At 64.0% G+C, this 20,148-nt stretch overlaps 8 protein-coding genes across 8 annotated transcripts; 5 read left to right on the plus strand and 3 right to left on the minus strand.

Annotated features, from left to right (window-relative positions):
- On the plus strand, positions 1-1,664 carry Q8F55_006279 (uncharacterized protein; the record flags this gene model as incomplete). The annotated part of the gene is made up of 4 exons (XM_069354743.1): positions 1-1,215; positions 1,266-1,333; positions 1,383-1,566; positions 1,629-1,664. The coding sequence occupies 4 exons, from the start codon at positions 1-3 to the stop codon at positions 1,662-1,664; spliced, it is 1,503 nt and encodes a 500-aa protein (XP_069206814.1).
- A 1,612-nt stretch (positions 1,665-3,276) lies between these two features.
- On the minus strand, positions 3,277-4,726 carry Q8F55_006280 (uncharacterized protein; the record flags this gene model as incomplete). Its single annotated transcript, XM_069354744.1, has 2 exons — positions 3,277-4,029; positions 4,178-4,726. 2 exons carry the CDS (start codon positions 4,724-4,726, stop codon positions 3,277-3,279), a joined length of 1,302 nt encoding a protein of 433 aa, XP_069206815.1.
- A 5,866-nt stretch (positions 4,727-10,592) lies between these two features.
- Q8F55_006281 (uncharacterized protein) lies at positions 10,593-12,338 on the plus strand (the record flags this gene model as incomplete). Its single annotated transcript, XM_069354745.1, has 9 exons — positions 10,593-10,781; positions 10,936-11,075; positions 11,112-11,195; positions 11,233-11,428; positions 11,476-11,601; positions 11,651-11,973; positions 12,008-12,092; positions 12,127-12,192; positions 12,231-12,338. The coding sequence occupies 9 exons, from the start codon at positions 10,593-10,595 to the stop codon at positions 12,336-12,338; spliced, it is 1,317 nt and encodes a 438-aa protein (XP_069206816.1).
- Positions 12,339-12,625: 287 nt separating this feature from the next.
- On the plus strand, positions 12,626-13,836 carry Q8F55_006282 (uncharacterized protein; the record flags this gene model as incomplete). Its single annotated transcript, XM_069354746.1, has 10 exons — positions 12,626-12,676; positions 12,771-12,869; positions 12,913-13,029; positions 13,065-13,171; positions 13,210-13,275; positions 13,312-13,415; positions 13,451-13,621; positions 13,660-13,695; positions 13,731-13,763; positions 13,805-13,836. 10 exons carry the CDS (start codon positions 12,626-12,628, stop codon positions 13,834-13,836), a joined length of 816 nt encoding a protein of 271 aa, XP_069206817.1.
- Positions 13,837-14,833: 997 nt separating this feature from the next.
- Positions 14,834-15,473, plus strand: YDJ1_2 (Type I HSP40 co-chaperone; the record flags this gene model as incomplete). The annotated part of the gene is made up of 4 exons (XM_069354747.1): positions 14,834-14,921; positions 14,958-15,047; positions 15,108-15,296; positions 15,349-15,473. The coding sequence occupies 4 exons, from the start codon at positions 14,834-14,836 to the stop codon at positions 15,471-15,473; spliced, it is 492 nt and encodes a 163-aa protein (XP_069206818.1).
- A 123-nt stretch (positions 15,474-15,596) lies between these two features.
- On the minus strand, positions 15,597-16,946 carry ENV7 (Serine/threonine-protein kinase env7; the record flags this gene model as incomplete). The annotated part of the gene is made up of 7 exons (XM_069354748.1): positions 15,597-15,641; positions 15,697-15,882; positions 15,925-16,126; positions 16,164-16,343; positions 16,378-16,494; positions 16,544-16,813; positions 16,912-16,946. The coding sequence occupies 7 exons, from the start codon at positions 16,944-16,946 to the stop codon at positions 15,597-15,599; spliced, it is 1,035 nt and encodes a 344-aa protein (XP_069206819.1).
- Positions 16,947-17,313: 367 nt separating this feature from the next.
- Positions 17,314-19,030, plus strand: CCA1 (CCA tRNA nucleotidyltransferase, mitochondrial; the record flags this gene model as incomplete). Its single annotated transcript, XM_069354749.1, has 3 exons — positions 17,314-17,457; positions 17,551-17,805; positions 17,852-19,030. The coding sequence occupies 3 exons, from the start codon at positions 17,314-17,316 to the stop codon at positions 19,028-19,030; spliced, it is 1,578 nt and encodes a 525-aa protein (XP_069206820.1).
- A 217-nt stretch (positions 19,031-19,247) lies between these two features.
- Positions 19,248-19,913, minus strand: Q8F55_006286 (uncharacterized protein; the record flags this gene model as incomplete). Its single annotated transcript, XM_069354750.1, has 6 exons — positions 19,248-19,254; positions 19,294-19,467; positions 19,509-19,578; positions 19,654-19,667; positions 19,706-19,858; positions 19,894-19,913. 6 exons carry the CDS (start codon positions 19,911-19,913, stop codon positions 19,248-19,250), a joined length of 438 nt encoding a protein of 145 aa, XP_069206821.1.
- Positions 19,914-20,148: the final 235 nt, after the last annotated feature.

The raw sequence follows: 20,148 nt of genomic DNA on the forward strand, positions 1-20,148 counted from the left end.
ATGGCCATCTGCCTCTGCGTCATCTGCCTCAAGGGTGGCGTCAAGTCATGGGGCGACATCACCACACCCCAGCAGCCAACGCCTATTCCCATACCCGGGGACGTCAGCCAGCTCGCTGCAAAACTTGCCAGCCTCGAACAGGCCATCGTGAAGCTGGAGTCCCAACCCCCAAGTGCGCCCGGTACACCTCCGAACCTCGAGGCGTCCATTCAGAAGAGCTCGACAGTGCAGACCCTCCGTCGAGAGCTGGATGCCCTGCGCTCCGAGATGGCAAGCGTCAAGACGGTCGTCCGTGACCATGACGTCAAGTTCAAGAACTATGCTGTGGTCGAGCAAGAGGTCATCGCCCTCAAGACGCGTGTCACGGCGGTGGAGCAAGACGTCAAGGCCGCGCTGGACGACGGCCGTCTTCGCTCCGCCCTTGAAAACCTTCTGCCAAGCATGATGCCTGTCCGCGTCGACGAAAGGGGTGTTTACTCCATCGACCCAAGCTTTTGGGCTCATCTCAAGAAGGTCTTTGTGGTCCACGACGATGTCGACAAACGTTTCAGAACTGTCGACGAGCGACTTCGAACCGCCGAGCAGGCCAGGGATAAGAAGGCGGGCGCCGTGCAGCCCTCGACCCCGTGGAAGCTTGCCGACCACGAGGCCGAGCTGCAGAGCTGGGCTGCCGACATGTTCCGGCGCAAGGCGGCCTCGGAGCAACTCATCACCAAGTCCGAGTTCATTTCGCTGATCGAGGACCACCTGAGTTCTCTGAGGCAGGAGCTCAAGGCGCTGCGCAACCATGTGCCCAAGTCGGGATCGACTACAATCGTCACCTCGAAAGGCGAGGACATCACCCCGGCGTTGCAAGGCATTGTCGACGCGTCGCTGCTCAAGTTCAGCAAGGACACGATTGCGCGCGCCGACTACGCGCTGTATTCTGGCGGCGCTCGTGTCATCGACGAGTTGACAACTCAGCTGCTGTTAGTCGAAGAGCCCGGCCTGTGGAGCCGCCGCATCAAAGGCTCGCAGCCCATTTACGGGCTCCCGCCGGAGACGGCGCTTACAGACGCGGTCCAGACTGGCTCCTGTTGGCCCTTCAAGGGCGGTGAAGGACAACTCGGCGTCGGCCTGCCTCGTGACATTGTCGTCTCGTCTGTGACTCTCCAGCACCTGCCGAAGGAGCAGTCGTATGGCGACATTGCGTCTGCTCCTCGGCGAGTGGAAGTTGTGAGTGAAACGTGTTATGTCAGTGCCTGCAAGGCTGACGACGACCGCAGTACGCCAAGGTGTCGGGCGAGGAGAACCAGCGCAAGGCCGCGTACCTTGCCGAGAAGTGGGACGGGCAGTGAGTTAAACGAGTGACACGCGCGTGCTTTTAATTAACAAGTACACAGGTCAACTCTGCAGCCAACGGACGAGACTGTCCTATTGACTTCGTTTACGTACGATTGGGCCGCGCCAGCCCACATCCAGACGTTCCCGATTCCGCCCCATATCGTCGAGCTAGGGATCGACACGCGTATTGTTCTATTCCGCTTTGTGTCGAACTGGGGCGGGGACACGACCTGTGTCTACAGGGTGAGTGCAGCGGTACCCCCGTTTCATCGACACCCCCGTGCCTGTTGCTAATGACACTGTAGGTTCGCGTTCATGGCGAGCCTGTTCCCACGGCGTAGGAGCGGAATGAAGACGAGCGACATGGCACTGGACGCGTTTTAGATAGACTGTTGTGTAATGGGCTGTACGGGCTGTACTGGGTGTACGGGACTGTACTGTACGAATGACATTCTGCATGCATTGGCGCGGTAGAGGACGATAGCGACGGGCCGTGTTCTCGATTAGTACCCGGGGTAGTAGGTTTGTTTGCGGCGTGTGTGTGTGCAGGTCCGAGACAATGAAGCGCAAGGACGTCGCGTCATGTTTTGGGTGCCTTTGTTGATCCTGGAGGTAAGGTTGTGCTTTGGGGGCTGGCGCGGGCGCCCCCCGCCCCAGTCGAGGTCGGTCCGTCGGGCCGTCGGACTGGGTTGCTCGCGGCTCGGTCGGTGAGTGTGCCGTGTGCGTGGTGTGCGTGAGGTGTGCGTGCGCGACGCGTGAGTGGGGGTTGGGGGACGAGGAGGAGGCTGGAGGCTTCGGCAGAGGACGAGGAGCGCAGAGCGCCAGTACTCGAGCAACAGGCACACGGCTGTGGCCTGGGCTGGGCGGTCGACTGGTCAAGTCGACCAACAGAGTGCCATTAACGAGGCTCAGGAACAACACTCTAACGACATGTAACGCGGGACGTACGCACGCTCTCGTGTTAGCTTTTCCCAAAGAACAGGAGCGAGGCAGACAGGTGCACGAGCAGCACGGGGTGCGCTCCCTGATGTGACTTATCCCGAACAAGGCTGGTGCCTCGTACGTTATCCAGGCAAAAGGGCAAAAGGGACGAGCGAAAACTCGTTCAAGCAAACAGACATACGTACCAGGTCCCTGCCCAAGCGGTGGGTCGTTACGGCAGGGGTCGCAGGAGTGGCAGTGACGAGCGAGACGAGTGAGACGAGTGATTGGCAAGGTGCGTGCTCGTGCTCGTGCTTGCCTTTGCAGTGGCTAGTGGCATGCTGTCTCGCACGCCGTCTCGCAGCCTGTTGCCAGCCGACTCGACCCAGCCCACCTGCCGTGTTGTTGTCGCAGAGGCCGACTCAAACACAGTGGGCATGGCTCCCTGTCTCGTGTGCGGCGGGCATTTGTTTTTGATTGGGAAACAAACAGGGCCGTGTCACCCAGTTTTGTTCGGCGCGCATTGGTTGGGACGATAGCGCTGCGCGCTGCGCAGACAAGACGTCTGGCACGAGTCTGGCGTCGTCATTGGGACAAGACAAGCTTGCTGCTAGCCGTGAAGCAAGAAGCCAGTTTTCTGCGCGCTCAATGGCGGTGGGAGCTGTGCCGTATCTCGACGGCTCTGCGCACGTTTCTCGACCAAGACCCGACGCACTACGGAGCATTTATTCTCGCGCTCTAACGTACACGGCCGCCACGATTACACCGGTCCATTGGTGGGGTAAACTACAGGTCTAGGAGACGAGTCCGGGTACAAGCGAACACGCGATGCTGCGTGCGAGCGAACGCGACGAGACGGGACGACGCGACGATGCGATCCAATGAATAAAGAAAGTAAAACCTAGTGGCCTAGTGGCCGGCCCGATGCAGGAGAGAGCAGAGCAGCGCGAGAGACAAAGAAAACCCAATGGAGAGAGCGAGAGCGAGAGCGAGACAGAGCGAGGCGAGGCGAGCCGAGGCGAGACGAAAGTCCTAGCTAGTGGCTTGGTACCACTGCTGGTGGGGGTGCGCGCCGGCAGCGGCAGCCGCGTCGGGCGACGGCACGGGGACCGCCTGGGCCGCATACGCCGACATGTTGACGGTGGGCGTCATTGTGAGCGTGGGCGAGAAGGTGGTGATGGGCGAGATGGGCGTGTAGGGGTAGTCTACCGAGCTGGGCGGGGCGCTCGAGTCGGCCGACTCGGGCGTGAACGCGAACACGGGGCTGCGCGTGCCGTTGAGGCCGGTGTAGAGGGCGCCCGAGTCCGAGTGGGTGCGGGGGAAGGCGGCGCCGGCGCCGGCCGGAACAGCGAGGTACTCTGTCTGCTGGATGTGCGCGTGCTGGGGGATGACGGCGCTCGACGGCAGGCTGAAGGCGACGGGGTGGCCCGTCGCCTCCTCGGTCACGGTCGCGTTGTACGGCGTCACGTCGGTGCTGAGCGACTTTGTCGGCGGCACGTTTGCGTTGTAGTGGGCGACCTGGGGCTGCTCGGGCAGGCTGTGGCGGCGCGGGGCTGGCTTGGCGCCGGCGGGCGTCTTCGTGGTCGGGGTCACAGTCGCGTCGGGGGCCTCTTCGGGCGAGGGGGCGGCGCCGTCGGCGGCCTCGGGGCCGGCGCTCGACGTCGGCGTCGCCGAGCTGGCGGCGGCCGCAGACGGCTTGTTCGGGCCTCGCTGGCGGACGGCCGTCGAAAACTCGCATACGAACCGGCGTTTGGTGCACCTGTTGCAGGGGTTGCCTCCAAAGCACTGAATGGTGGTCAGCAGGCGTCATTGAGCCACCACGAGAGAGCCACGAGCCACGCATTGAGCGCCGGCCGGCGGCGCCACCACCGCCAGCACCGCCAGCTGGCTGCTGGCTGGCCGCCACTATCTACAAGATGACAACAACACTCACCCTCGCCTTGCGGACGCGGCAGCGCTCACACGCCTGCGCGGTGCGGCTGCGCTTCTTGACCTCGGCCGGCTGGCCGTCGGCGCGCATAATCGCCTGGCCCTTGAGGTGGGCCGGCTCGATGGCGCCCAGCTGGTCGCGGCGGTAGAGGGGGTGCATGCCGTGGTAGACGAGCGAGGGGTCGTGCATGACCTGGGGGGCGACGGCGAACAGCTCGCCCGGGGCGGCGCAGCTGGGGTCGTAGGGTGCGGCGCCGGCAGCAGCATAGTAGTGCTGCTGGTCCTGGAGGGCGAGGGCGTTGAGCGACCATGGGCTCGCGGCGGGAGGGTACGCGCCCGACGCGATGAGGGGCGAGCCAAACGTCGGAGGCGTCTGCGTCGGGGGCGTGACGAGACCGAACGCGCTCATGTCCGGGTGCCCGTGGTACACCTGGTGCTGGGGGTAGGCGTAGGCCTGCTGCTGCTGTGGGCTCGCGCCGACGCGGTACGGCGTGCCGCCGGCGCCGCCGGGGTAGGGCGAGTGGTAGGGCTGGGGCTGGGGCTGCGAGGCCATCGTGCCAGTGCGTGTATGTGGCGGAGACGGCGGTGAGGGGGGGAGGGGGGACTAGATGGTGACGGTGGTGGTGGGGACGAGACGAGACTGTAGTAGTAGTAGTGTAGTAGTAGTAGTAGTGGCTACTGGACAAGACGAGACGAGACAAGCAACACGCAAGCACGCACGCGCCGGACCAAGGAGCAGGATAGATGGCGTCAAGATGGAAGAGGTACCCTCGAGGCTATATACAACTGGCCATGTCCGAACAGGGGGAGATTTTGACCAATGCATCGAGCGAGCGAGCGAGCGAACGAGCGCGAGCGAGCGACCGAGCCAGGCCAGCGATCAAGTCGAGCAACCATGGTGACTTGTGCCTACTGCCTCAGCTACCTCACGTACGTCTGGTCTCGTTCCCTTGTCCTGAATGGCGGGCAGATGTGCGTCCCTATGCTTGTCTCATCCTAAGCGTCGTCTGTCGACGGTTTTGCGCTCCTTGATGCTCGTGCGGCCCTGTACCTGGCAGAGAACATGCCGAGAACGACCAGGCCGGCCTGTCCTGGCTCGAGCAGCGAGCACAGCACGCCAACCACGTCCGGTCCTCGTGGGCAGGTCGGCAGCGCTCACCCTCGGCCCCTCTCCCTGCCCCCAGCCCGGGGGGGGGGGGATCGGCACAGGGCTCAGTCTCACCCAGCGTCCCGTTTGCCTTTCGGCATGCGCTGTTGCTCCTGTGGCTTCCCCCTCTGGCTCCGTCTCGTTCCTGGCTGATAGCAGGTGAAGGTACCGCAACCAGAGCCAGAGAATCGACATCAGCGCCCTTGACCTGGCTGGGACCTCGAGCCCGCCCTGAGCCCCCCCCCGTCTCCTGTAGCCCGCGTCCTGGTTGGTCGGTTGGCTAGCTGGCAAGAAGCATGCTGGGTGCATGCTCGGGCGGTGCCGTGCTCCAGCTCCAGCTCCACGGCCTCTCTCCTCGGCGCCGCGGCTCGTGGCTAACGCCAGCCGACTAGCTACCTCGCCCACCCCCTCAACCGCCGCCGCCGCCCCCACCGCCCCCACCGCCGCGGCGCGCGCCACACCCAGACCACTGGGAAAGAAGTACGACGAAGAGCCGCGGCGTCTTGCCTCTGGCTGCTTGCTGCCCACCGCGCCCACGCCAACGCCACCTAAACGTGTATTCTGCCCACGGCCCACGGCCGCAAAGACACCCTGACTTCCCAACGCATCATTAGCCTTGTTGGTTGCTGGCGCTGCTGAGCCCCCCCGGCTCGCGACTGGCTTGTGACATCTGATCGTCAATCCGCCTGCTCCTCGGCTGGGATGCCTCGTCGTCGCTTGCCTCGCTCGCTGCATCGCTCTCGCTGGCCTTGGCTGCCCGTGACCACCTCGTCGTCCTGGCCGGTGCCCTCGTGCCAGGGGTCAAATTATCCACGTCCTGACGACTTGTCTCAGGTTCCTGAAAATCGTAAAAGAGGAGCATGCATGCCCACAGACGATCAAACGGTGGTGCTCCCCCTCCTTGTCCTGCTCCCCTCGTCCCCCCTCGTCCGCCTCGCTCTCCTATACCCCGTCCTCGACACGTCCATCAGGTCCTCCCTGGCCGCCTTCCCGCCCGTCGATCCACGCAACCTTTCGGTAAGCAAGGACGTGGTGCAGCACGAGCAGCTGCTCCCAACCAAACACAAACACTGTACGTGCCCCGTCCCTGGACACGGGAACAGGTCGACACCCTGGCCTTTGTGGGCGACGACTACGGCATGTAGCGCCGAGGCAGCACCCCGCCCCCACAACCCCAGATTATTCGTGTGGCGAGTCGTTTCGCATGCGCGCGTCCGCCGGGAGTACGTGTCGCGTTTCATTATGGTAACGTCGACTTTGATGGCCTTTGGAATCAGCGACAGGCGCGGTGGGAAGCAGCGTCGTCTGTGTGCATGATGGATAACCCGTCCTGGTCTAGCCCGACATGACGTTAGCTCAGAGGGAGGCTACTCCGAGACTGTGCTGGGTACACGCCTTCTGAGCTGCGGTGGCGCTGCCGGCGGCGCCCTCCACTCGATGTCAATGTTGCTGGTACAGTCGTCGCAGTCTCGACCTGGCCATTGCCATTTGCCAAACGACGCTGGAGCGGTACCAGGAGCATGCCGTGTGCCGTGTGGCTCTCAAGCTCGTTGGTCGTCGAGCGTGACCGTGTCCAGGAAATGTTTGCCCCCAGCCAGGCACCACAAGATCTTTTCAGGCACTGAATTGGTGCCAGTTAGCTCGGGAAAGCCAAGGCAGCGAGGGAGGTGAGCAGGCAGGCAGCGAGGGGGGGAGGGGGGTGCCACACCGACACCCTTGGGCCCAAGGTCGGACGGTAACAGCCGCAAACAGCCGCCTGGCGTCACCCCCTCCCACCCCGCAGCAGCACAACCTCGACGCACGTCCTGAGCACGCTAACCTCGTCGTCGTAAAACCCAAACGGTACCTGGTAGATACGGTATGGGCCTGTTTGTCTTGGCGCCGTTGTGGCCATAAGCTCTCCCCATGTTAGGCGCCGGCCAGTGGCGGTTCCCTGGAAAACGTGCGCCCTCCGTTGGAAAAAAGAGGCCAACCCTCACCACTCCCCCACCATATCCAGTGATTCCTGGTCCCCTCGTCCTCATCCCCCTCAATTACACTCGCGAAACCAAAGGGGCGATTGGGCCACCCACCCGAGTGGTAACGAGTGGGCGGCCGCGGCCATGGACAAGGAGACGCGGGGAGGACGAGGCTTGATTGAGCGCCGCGTTGCCAGTCCGGCCCTTTACTGCTGTTTTCCTGTCCACGTCGTCGTCGTCGCCGTCTGTCGACGACGACGTCCAGCGCGCCCCACTCCTCTGCACCACGCTATGCACCCAATTACTCCGAGTCCTCCGATTGACCGGACGGCGTGGGGACGCACGGTGCAACTCTCCGAGGGCACAACCCCCGAGGGCACACGCCCACTCTCGACGCGAAACGAAATCAGTTACAAGTGACGGCAGCAGCGCGTTGGGGTTACGTACATCTCGTCACCGCCCTCTGCTGGGAAGCCACAGAAGGAGTGGGCTCTCGCCGGTTCGTTCGGCGACATACCAGGCTTCACCCGAGAAGAGCGCACAGCACGCGTTGGGGGCGAATCACGTCGCGTCTGCCGGGTGTGGTACAGCTGATGCCGAGACATTCGGCCGCTGGGTCCCAGTGGCTCGAGGCAGAAAACAGGGCGCGACGGACCTAGCCCTCCGAACAGAGGGTGGGCCGTATAGTCTTCCATTTCCGACGATTATCCCTGCCCATGGGATGGGTAGGCCAAACAAGAGATAATTACCTCGACCCGACCTCGTGACTCGCGCGCCGAGTACGACCCGAGAATGTCGGTCTGTTGTTCCGAGACGGGCGGTGTGTGGCGTGTGGCGCTGTCGACCAGGCCAGGCCAGGCCGAGGCCGAAGGCATCTGGTGGCGCCTGGATCTCTGCGCGGGGCCGGCCTCGCCGGCGCCAACTCATACCGACTTTGGGCAACGATTCCCCCCACGCCAGGCTGGCGGGGCCGAGTGGGGCGAGAATAGTATAGCGCCACCGTGTGTATCGGCCAGTCTAGGCCCGCCAGGCGGCGCTACGACCAGTGCAATTCATACCGCTAAGCAAGCGAGCGCGCCAGATCTGTCCCACACGTCCCATTGGGCGTAGATCAAACGCGCAGCCGAGGTGGGCAATCCGAGCAGATCGACGGGCTGTGTCGGCGGTGGCGTGGAGACCCTCGAAAGAGAGAGGGAGAGAGATCGAGCCCAGCCGAGACAGCACAGCGCTGAGACATCCGCGGCTGCCCCTCATCGACAGTGGCACAAGATCCGCCTGGAACATTTTGCGAGACCTGCTGCTGCGAGCGGCGATCCAAGTGCCCGTCGGCCTCGACACGTGAGCCGGCGGGTTTGCAGCTTGCCCGCAGGCGCTGGCAGGCGTCGATTCCGGACACCCGGGCTCGAGCCGGCGGCAGGGGGTGCGGCGGCGCGGCGCGGGCAGGCTGGTTCACCGAGGCGTGCCCGAGGTGTGTTGGCGGACAGCGCCGCCATGCGAGAGAGAGAGATCAAGCTTGCCCGCTGTGTGCTGTGTGAGACGAACGCGAGACAGGATCGGATCGAACATCTGAGTCGCCTCGGCGATGTCGTGGCCGAGCCTCGGTGGGGGGTCGTTGACGAAACGTCGCTGCCTCCCTCCGTCTCGCCTGCGTCGCGTCGCCGCTCAGCAGCTGGCACGGCGTGGCTGACACGACGGCTTGACACCGCGCCACGGCCCACGAACAGTCGACGCGGCTCAGCCCTCGGAATCGCATCTGCAACACTCGTGGCGCCTCGACTTATCTCTTAGTCGCTCGAAGCAGCCCGGAATAGGCCACGCAGATCGGCTCACGGCCCACTGTCTCAGCCTCAAACTCCAGATCGTGGCGGCGCTGTACGTGTTCTCTTCGGCACCAGTTGTTCTCTTCGGCTCGACCTTCTGCCCGGAGAGCACTCGGCGTCGGTGATCTTCTCCCCGGCCAGACGGGGTGAGCTGTCTGCGGGGTCTGGGGTAGAGGGAGGAGAGGGGCGGGCGAGTTCCGCAAGTTGCTGCATCGCTCTTCCTCGAGCGCTCCTTGCGCTGCCACTCGACTCGACTGATGGGAAGGACTCTGGCGTGGTAGGCGTACTCTTGGGACACGGCGCCGCGTTGTCCGACCAGCCGTGAGTCGAGGAGGCGAGTAAGTGATCGAGGACGTGAGTGAGCGGGTAAGTGCGTCAGTACCATCGACGCAGGAGGCGGCACTGACGCCCAGCGCGCTGCTCTCCGATGGGCGGAGAGGTCGTCACTGGACAGAACAGCGCGCTCGCCGCCGTCTCTCCCCCTGGTATGCTCACTTGCCCACGACGACGCTGCAGTGCCGTGGGCGCAATCCCTATCGCCGAAAAGCACAGCGCCGCGAGCCAGCATCCCCCGCCGGCGCCGACCCGCCGAGGCGCCGACTCACCCCCTTCCCTCTCCCCCTCACGTGAGCCGGCAGCCTGGGATGCTCGCCGCTGCGCGCTCGGCGCTGCCTTGAGGGATACATGGGCAGGGCCGATCCTGCTGCCCCGGTGCTCGCTGCAGCCGGGATTCACGCCCGCTTGCGGCCGGCCGGGATTCGACCCAGTGGTTGACCAGTCCTGCGGGCATGCCGGCTTTGCGTGGGCGCCGCCGTCGCGCCACGCTCCAGGGAGAGGTGTTGGCTGAGGCGAGCTCGTCGCTGGCTGCGAGGTGACAGGCAGTGACATGCTGAGGGCCGGCGCCCCGCCATTCGCCTGCGCCTGGCGGGCGGAGGAGATCCGTGCCCCTCGCACCCAGACACGCGGCACCGTCGATGGAACGCTCGCACGAGTTAATTACCCCAGCGCAGCGGCGAGGACGACGGCACCTCGTCGTCTACCGAATCCGTCAAGTCACCGCGCGCGTATCGGCCGCGCCAAAGCCGAGATTGATTTGACCTGGCTGCCGACGAGCCGAAGCCGCCAACGCCGATTGTAGATTGTCGCGCCGTCTCGAGCGACGAGTCGACCAAACATGACCATTTACAATGCATGCATCGTGTCCTCGGCGCCTGTCTCGATACTAGACGCGCGGCTACGGGCCGCCGAGCGCCCAGTGCGCTGCGAGCGAGAGATCAGGCTGGCGGTTGGAGACGATGGTAGACCCGTCGTAGCCCAAGCGACCGCATACGCCGGCATTCGGTCATAGCCGAACGCCGACAACGACGACATCTGACCTCGGAGAACGGGTGAACGGGCCAGACCATGACGGCTCGCTCGTCAGACATGCGTCGCTATATCTCTCACAAGCTACTCAAAGTTGCTCTCACACCTTTGCATAGACTCGAGACCACCATGCTCCGCTCGACCACCACCGCGGCCGGCGCGATCCGCAGCCTCTCCGCCTCGCGCGCGTACATTGCGCGCCCGCTCGCGCGCTCCTTCTCGGCCATCCACCCCGCCGGCGACGACCGGCCACTGTCGGGCATCAAGGTTGTCGACCTGACGCGTATCCTCGCCGGGCCTACCGCGACGATGATGATGGTGCGTGCGGTGTGTGGGCTCTTGCTGACAGACAGGCCGATCTCGGAGGTTAGTACTAGTGACTCACGGTGGACGGGTACTCACGGCCCGCGTGCAGCCGACGTTATCAAGGTGGGTGACTCGCCCGGAGTGGTGGGCCGAGCTGACGAGGCAGATCGAGTCGCCGGGAACTGGAGACGACACGCGCAACTTTGCGCCCCCCATCGCCAAGATCCCAGAGGACGGAGACGTGCCCCGCCGCGACTTGCCAGCAGAGTCGGCCTACTTCCTCCAGGCGAACCGCAACAAGCGATCGTGGGTGGTGTGGTTGGGATGAGGCTTACGCGACAGCATCACGCTCAACCTCAAGAGCAAGGAGGGCCAGAAGATTGCGCACCAGCTGATCAAGGACGCCGACGTGTTTGTCGAGAACTAGTGGGTTTGCTGGGAGGGGCTCGGAGCTGACGTCCAGCGTGCCCGGCAAGCTCGAGGCGTTCGGCCTTGGATGGGAGCAGGTCCGCAAGATCAACCCCAAACTCATCTACTGCTCCGTCACGGGATACGGCTCGACCGGCCCCTATGCCTCGGCGCCCGGCTACGACGTCGTGATCGAGGCAGAGGCCGGCTTCATGCACATCACTGGCGAGCGTGACGGACCCCCCGTCAAGGTGGGTAGAGATGGGAGGAGGGGAGGGCAATCCTGACACTGGCCCAGGTCGGCGTCGCCGTCACCGACATTCTTACCGGACACTACGCCCACTCGGCGGTGCTCGCTGCTCTCATCAAGCGCGGCAAGACGGGCGTGGGTGCGCGCATTGAGACGAGCTTGTTTGAGTCGCAGGTGAGTGCAGGCGGACGCCGGGTCGTGGGCACGTCGCTGACGATGCCAGATTGCCTCGCTCGCCAACATCGGAGCCAACTACCTCATCGGCGGCGAGGAGGCCACGCGCTGGGGTACCTCGCACCCCTCGATCGTGCCGTACCAGGTCTTCCCGTGCAAGGGCGGCTGGATCATGGTCTCGGCCGGTAACAACAAGCAGTGGGCGATCCTGTGTGGACCCGAGGTGTTCAACAAGCCAGAATGGATCGACGACCCGCGCTTCGACTCGAACAACCAGCGTGTGGCCAACCGCGGCGAGCTCATCCCCCTCATCAACGAGGTGCTCAGCCACCACACCAAGGACGAATGGGTCGAGAAGCTGACCGGCAAGGGGTGAGTTAGGCCTTGGGACGGCAACTGACGCCAGACTGCCTTTCGCGCCGATCAACAACATTGCCCAGACGTTCAACCACCCGCAGGCCAAGGCCCGCAAGGTCGTCGAGGAGATTGATGTGAGTTTGTTCTTGTGACCTCGCTGACTGGTAGCACCCTCGAGCAGGCAAGATCAAGCTCGCCGCCGCGCCCGTCACGTACGACGGCAAGAAGCCCAAGGTGGGTCGTGGTGGAGAGTGCAGCCCGCTGACCGCCAGATTTACCGCGCACCACCGTACCTTGGCCAGCACACGTCCGAGGTGCTCAAGGACCTGGGCTACTCTGATGCCGATGTCGCGTCGCTGCAAGACAAGAAGGTGGTGTAGAGTGCATATCGTCGCAGGGGGGATCGTAGATTGGATCCACCCCGCCACAATCAAAAGTCAGTGATGGTCATGTATATTTATTGCACTGCGCCCTCGGTCGCGCCGCGGCACGTCGCGTCGCCTGCCTTCCTCGTCTTCCCTCGTCTTCCCTCGTCGACTTTGCCATTTACTCTCAACTCTTCGACCCATTTCCTCCTCCTGTTTGTCATCTCTTCCTCTCTCTCTCTCTCTTTCTTCCTCTACTCACTCACTCTCACTCTTGTCACTCACCCTTCGACGACATCACCATGCCAGACAAGCCCGTCACCGACACGCACAGCTCGGCGACCTCTCCTGCGGTAGGTGTGGACACCCTTGCAGATCTACGCGCACACGCTGCCTTCCCCGCCTTCCTCGCCACCTTGCTCACCTCGCTCACGCACCCGCCCACAGCCCGAAGCCGTCAACAACGCCCAGGATACCTCTGCGCCGATCAAGGCCCTCGTCGAGGCGATCAGCAAGATGGGAGTCGTCGACAACGCCCCCGATACTGTGGGTGCTGATTGGACTTTGTTGTACCCACTGACAGCGGCAGGACGGCCGCACCTCGCCACCCGCCGTTGAGATCATCCCCGGCTCACCCGAGCCCGTTCACCGCCCGCCCAACCTCCCGGACCACTGCACCGTCCTCCAGGTCTCGGACCTCAACTGGGTATGTAGAGGACGTGTTGATCACTTACACCTCAGTACACGTCCGACGCCGACCTCATTGAGGCTGCCAAGGCGGCTAACATCGAGATCACGCACCGCGACATCACCTTCCTCGAGCACAAGTGCAACGGGAAGAACAAGGGGTGCGTGAAGGGGAGAGCGGCGAGCTGCTCACACCCAGGATTGCGTTCATCTCGTGCCACAGCTCTGGCGCCGTCGTCCGCCTTCTCCACTGGTTCGAGACTCAGTGCGTTAAGAGGCGGACAACAGGTTAACGCTACAGCGAGTTCCAAGGCAAGAAGGTTTCCACCAACATCCCGACCAATGTGCACGGCAAGAGCCTCGTTCCCCCGCCCACCCACGACAAGGACAGCGCGCACAAGTATCGTGAGCTACCTCCCATTGCTCCCAGCTGACACCAGGCGAGCCTCCCACCCGCGCGCCACTCCCCTTCATGCCAACCAACTCGCACGGCGGCGTCAATTTCAACCGCGTGCCCCTTCACCACCGCCAGCAGATGCAGCAGATGCAGCAGGCCGGCTTCCTCTCGCCGGCCACGCACGGCAAGGGCGGGCGCAAGGAGAACCCCGCCCGTTAGTGAATGAGCAGGACGACCCCACTGACATCTCAGACAACCACAACCAGAGCGTGCAGGCCTACTTTGCGCGTGAGTAGTACGATCCACTCCCTCTGACGCGGCAGACGAACTTCCGGGCTGGCACCAGTCCCCGGACGGTATGTTGACAATGTGGCAAGTTCTACCTCACTAATGGCAGAACACCGCGTGGCCGCGCCGCTTCGCGTCTAAACTCGTACGAAACGGCGGATCGGTTCTTCCAACCTGCATACACGGACAGGTATTCATACTCCTTTGAGTTTCTTTCAAACCGCCATGGCACGTATTGTGAGCACGAGAAGCGTTGTCGGGCCATTGTGGCGAATTTTGGCGTGAGTGGCACAAGAAAAGCGGGGTCGAAGTGTATTCGCCCGAGTGCTTTCGACTCAAGATCTCGAGTGGGTCAGACACGGGTGGGTCGCCAAAACGTGGTATAGACAAGTGGCGCCATCGCCGAAGGGGTGGTCGAAGCTGAGGCTCGAAGCCGGCGGTAAATCGTCACCGCTGCTGCCACGTCGGGGCTTCAAACTGTATCGAGTGCGGGCTATGTGCACAGACTCACCACGCAGACGCCACAGCCTCGTGTGCAGCAGCCTCATGCTCGTCGTCGTTGGCGACGCAGGCGATGTGCGACGCTCAGCCACCTCGCCACACGCCCACGGCTGCACACGCCCCAAACGGCACGCCCCACGCCTCGGATCAGCTGGGGCTTGAGCTGGCGCCACTCAGAGCATGTCCACAGTGTTGAACAATACTTCGAAACGAGTGCTGTGCACCACGGGGGCCGGGGGCTGGGGGGGTCAGCCTGCTTCCCCTGTCATGCTTCGAGTGTCAGTCTGTACGCTCGGCACATCCCGGGGGTGGGGGCTGATACATCGGTCCGCATCCACGGATCTGGCGATGTGCGCCTCGTGGTGGCAAGTCACTCGGGTGCGCCATGGGCGGCATAGCCGTCGAGGTGTGTGTCGCTACACCGTCCTTTGATAGCAATTGCTAGCATTGTGTCGTGTCGTGTGCGTGTCGCCCCTCCCCTCCCCCTGCCCCCTGCTGTCGCCATCGGCAGCCATCGAGCCAAAGGACCTCGGTGACGGACAGCTCGAAAAAAAGTAGAGCAAGGCAGTGTTGTGTCGACAACCAAAAGTATAAAGCCCAGCCCGACCACAAAGTGTACAGCCATCAATCAACAGCAATGACGACCAGCCCCGCGCCCTCACTCGCCACCGCACCAACGCTCTACGCCGCGCTCGAGGTCACCCCGAACGCGACCGACGCCGAGAGTGAGCCCCCCGCGCGCGCCGGCCGCTGACGCCCAGTCCGCAAAGCCTACCGCCGCCTAGCGCTAGCACAGCACCCGGACCGCAGCTCGGCCGCCGACGCGACCGCGCGCTTCCAGCGCCTCGAGCGTGAGTCGGGTTGACGGCTGGCTAGTCTTCCACGTCCAGCTGCGCCGCTCACACGCCCAGACGCCTACTCGATCCTCATCAACCCCGCAGCGCGCGCAAAGTACGACTGGGAGCTCGAGGGCACGTGCCGCCTGCCCCGGCTCGCGGCGGCGGACCCGCCGCCGTGGCTCGGTGGAGGGGAAGCGTACGGGTCTGCCGCGGTGCGCGCCGAGCTCACCAAGGCTGCGGCGGCCGCGCGTTCGGGCGTACGTCGCGACTAACGGCTGCTGAATGCGGGGCCGCAAGGCGCTGACACGCGCAGATGACCATCCCGTACCTCCCTTCCTCGCCCTCCTCAACCCGGCCCTCCACGCGCGCGTGCAGGCCGACCCGTCGTACGCCGCGACGTACCTCGCCTCCATGGCCCCCCGCGACCTGTTCCGTTGAGCGGGCGCCGCGCCCCTGCACGCCCCGAACGCACACAACCTCGCTCCACCACGGGCACGTAGCCGCCCCACACACCACACGTCCAGCCAGTCCATCACATACAGTGCAATACACGCCGCGCCCCTATTGTTGTTGGCCGCCAATGGCCGCCTCTGTGAGATCGATCACCTGGTAGAAGCATGTCAGATGAAGTAATGTAGCACTCGCACCGACGCAGACTCACCTGCTGGATGTCGGGGCGCTTTGCCGGGTCCACGACGAGCATGGCGTCAATGAGCTTGGTCAGGCGCTCAGAATAGCCCGCAGGGTGGCGGTATCGCCCGGACAGCACGGCCATGGCGACCGACGAGCCGTCCGTCTCGAACGGTGACACGCCGTACGCGACGGCGTAGAGCGTGCACCCGAGCGACTGTATTGTCAGTTGCTGCTCGCCCAGCCAAGCTCAACTCACCCAAATATCAACCTTCTCGTCCAAGCGCTTGCCCGTCTTGACGTCGAACAGCTCCGGCGCGCGATATGGCATGGTCGAGTGCTCGGCGGCAATGTCCTGCTCGAGCAGCGCCTGTTGCCGCGTCTGCACGTCGATGCGCGCCTTGATCGTCGAGCCAAAGTCCATGAGGATGGGCGTGTCGTCGTCGGACAGGATGATGTTGCTGGTGGGTTAGAACATATACAGGCTCGCACACCCACCCCGGCTTGATGTCACGGTGCGCATACGGCACGAGCTCGCCCTCCTGCCCGGGCTCGTCTTCTGGCGCGTCAAACACGAGCTCGGGCTGGTTGCCGAGCAGGTGCTCGTGGTCGTCGTCTCGTGTTGGCGGATACGAAGCGCTCACCGCCGGCAGGCGGTACTGGTGCATTGCGCGGACGCTGCTGTGAGCTACGAGCGCGCGCGCCCACTCACCCAAGACACGTGCCGTGGAACAGGCGCAGGAGGCGGTCCTCGTCGACGCGGTTGCCCGTCACCGACACCTGGGTCATGAGGTCCTGCAGGTTGCCGCGCTGGTAGAAGGGAAGGAAGCTGGGGCGTTAGTTGACGGCTCGCGCTCGGCCTGGTCGGCTCGGCTTACAGGTAGATGATCTTGCCCTCTGCCGACTCGTCCTGCACGACGGCAGAGTCGAGCAGCTTGATGAGGTTGGGGTGCCTGAACCGCCGGTACGCCTCGGCCTCGCGCATGGCCGCCTGCACGCCCTCCTGCCCCGTGGTCACGAGCATCTTCTTGAGCGCGAAGAGGCGGCCCGAGGACGTGTCGCGGATGAGGTAGACGAACGAGAAGCCGCCCTCGCCGAGGAGCTTCTCGACCTTGTACGAGCGGCCATTGATCTTGAGTGTCGCGTCGCTGCGCGGGTGAGTACGGTTCGAAGTTTAGACCCACGGCTTGCAGATACACTGGGGAGGCGGGTCAGAAACGAAAACAACAAGGGAGACGTCGCCCACGACGGGACGCACCTGTGTGACCGTGACGAGGGCATCGCGGGCATAGAACTTGATGCGGTCGAGGGCGATAAGGACGTCGTTGTTCATGGCTGTGATGTGCTGGAGTTCATGCAATGGTGTTGAATGGTGGATTGAATGCGACGAGATGGGCGACTAGGCAACGTGGACAACGACGAGAGCCGGAGGAGCAGTGCAACCCGCCAAGCAGCGACCGTCACGATGCGGGGCTCCAAGCGCGCACTGCAATGGCCATCAAAAGGCGGCAGGCGGTCTTCCTCACCGTTTAAGCGCCGGCTCGAGTCGACTCTGTCCAAACACACTCCTCCCCATTGCATGCGCTTCACCCTCCCTCTACGCTCGATACATCGTTTCGCAAGCACGACCGCAACGAGAGTATCCCTCATGTCCAGGCCCATCCTCGGCGCCCCCGGCGCCATCCGCCTGTCCGACGACGAGGAAAAGTTTGTGTCCCTCCTCGACAAGTTTGCCGCTGGGCTCGAGCCGCCCGTCGAGTGCCGCATCGCAGGCGGATGGGTCCGGGATAAGGTGAGTAGGGGGAGGTGGCAAGGATGTGCAGCGGCATGCTGCCGGTCGTGATGCCGCCCGCGCGGCGAGGAGCACCAACTGACGGCCGCACAGCTCCTCTCCCTCCCGTCGCACGACGTCGACATCGCGCTCACCACGACCTCGGGGCACGCGTTTGCTCAGTCCTTTGTCGACTTCCTCCATGCCAACCACCGCGAGATCAACACTGGCCGTGTGGGCCAGGTCAAGGCGAATCCCGACCAGAGCAAGCACCTCGAGACGGGCACCACGACCATCATGGGGCTCGACTGCGACTTTGTCGGGCTCAGGTCCGAGACGTACACGGACAGCAGGATACCGGACGAGGTTGTGAGTGGCGTGATTGTTCGGTTGCGAGTGGGTGCTGACGCCCCAGACCCTCGGCACGCCCGAGGAAGACGCACTCCGCCGCGACCTAACCATCAACTCGCTCTTCTTCAACGTGCACTCGCGCCAGGTGGAGGACTGGACGCGCCACGGCCTCGACGACTTGGAGAAGAAGATTGCGCGCACGCCTCTTCCCCCACGGCAGACGTACCTCGACGACCCTCTGCGCATCCTCCGCACCGTCCGCTTCACGTCGCGTTTCGGCTTGACGATCCAGCCCGATGTAGAGGAGGCCATCAAGGAGGCCGACATCCAGGCGGCCCTCAGGACAAAGGTCAGCCGCGAGCGTGTCGGCATTGAGACGTACAAGATGGTGGAGAAGAACCCTCTGGTGTCGGCCGAGCTCATCGACAGCCTCAACCTCAACTCGTCCATATTCATGTGGCCCGCCGCCCCGCCTCACCCACCCAGCGAGGCTATCGCTGCTGCGCGTGTTCTCGATGCTCTGCTCAAGCGCGACGAGCTTGTCTCGGCAGCGCCTGCCTCAGCATCCAGCCCCCTGCTGTGGCTTGCGGCGGCCGTGTGCCCGTACCGCGGCGCGATCACCCAGGTCAAGAACAAGGACAAGCCTGTCGTCGCCGTCATCATTGCCGACGCGCTCAAGCTCTCTGCTGCCATCACCGACTCGGTCTCGCACCTGTTCGACGCGGCGACGTTACTCGACCCGCAGCTCCAGTCGGGCTCTCGCTCCGATATTGGCGTTGTGCTCCAGCACCCAGCCGTGAGGCCATGGCAGCAGAGCTTTGTGTGGGCCATTGCCCAGCGCATCGTGCCGACGTGGCAGGGCGAGTGGACGCCAGCTCACGAGGCGATCCTGCAGTCCTTCCTCGCGCTCAAGGCGCGCATCGTCGAGCTTGGTCTCCCCGAGGCCATTGACCGCGCGCCGCTGCTCGACGGCAAGGAGGTGCTCAAGCTGCTCGACCTCAAGCCCAGTCCTCTGCTCAAGGTGCTCCTCGACGCTGTCAACGTCTGGCAGCTCGACCACCCGGAGGGCACCAAGGACCAGTGCGCGGCGTGGGTGCTGGAGAACTGGCACGGTGAGGGCCGCGCAAAGTGGGAAGCCCAAGTGGTGACCATTAACAAGACGGGCAAGCAGCGCAAGCCCAAGGAGCCGAAGGAGCCGAAGGGTGAGGCCAAGCCCAAGGGCGACAACAAGCGCAAGCCATAGGGGTGCGCGCGGGCTAGTCCGTTGAAGGCTGCGCGGTTGAACCAGTGTGAGAGCGCGGCGGCGGGGGCTAGACCGCGAGGGAGTCAGTAGCATCTGCGAGAGAGCAGCATATCATTGCCGTGAGGCACATCGCCGGGGGGCACATCGCCGAGAGGCACATATCGCCGGGAGGCACATGCATAGTCTATGATTGTACGGGCGTGGTGCAGCGGTCGACTCATGGCCTGGTTGTCAGCTCAGCAGTCAGTTGCGGCGTAGCTCACAGGATCGTCGCGACCACCTTGCGGCCCTCGCCGCGCCCGCCCCACCCGGCGCCAGAGTAGCGGAACTCGGCGAGGTAGATGCCCTGCCAGGTGCCGAGGACGAGCTTGCCGTTGGCGATGGGGAGAGTGATGCTGTTGCCAACGAGCGACGTCTTGAGGTGTGACACGGAGTCGCTGGGAATTAGCTGCCTGTCTAAGCCACGCCAGCGACGCACTCTGGCCCCTCGTCGGTGTGCTCCCACGGAAAGCTCTCGGGCACGATGCGGTCGAGCGCCATGTCCATGTCTGGGGCGTGAGCGCGGGTCAGCGAGCGGGGTGAGGGGCGGGAGGGGGGGGGGGGAGTGGGCCGCGCCGGCATACCTGTTCGGACCGAGCTGGAGTTAGTTAGCAGTGAAGACGAAAGCCCACGCACGGATCACAGTTCTCATTCACCGTCAGCCCAGCGCTCGTGTGCAGGCAGTTGAGGGTGAAGATGCCAATGTCGACGCCGCGCAGCCCCTCCTCGACCTCGCGGAGCACGTCGCGCGTGACGAGGTGCATGCCCTTTGTGTGGGGCGGGAGGCGGCTGCGCGTTAGCTCGGCCAAGGAGGGGGGGCGTACAATGTCTTTTGCCAGGGCATGGTGGTGGTGCTGAGAGAGAGGACAAGGATCACAGCGATGTCGGCTCTCATCTTTCAGCGCCGAGCGCCGAGCTCTCGTCGTTATCGGCTTGTCTGGTCCCACCGGTACCCCACTCCCCCACTCTGTGGCACCACCACGAGTTCGCTGCAGACTGCAACAAGGCGACCCGCAGCAACCCATGCATGTGCAGCCTACGACCCAGTGCCCTCACGCCCGCCGCGGCCCAGCTCAAGC

The sequence above is a fragment of the Vanrija albida genome (assembly GCF_041260175.1).
Source record: "Vanrija albida strain AlHP1 chromosome Unknown contig_5, whole genome shotgun sequence".
NCBI classification, from domain to species: Eukaryota; Fungi; Basidiomycota; class Tremellomycetes; order Trichosporonales; family Trichosporonaceae; genus Vanrija; species Vanrija albida.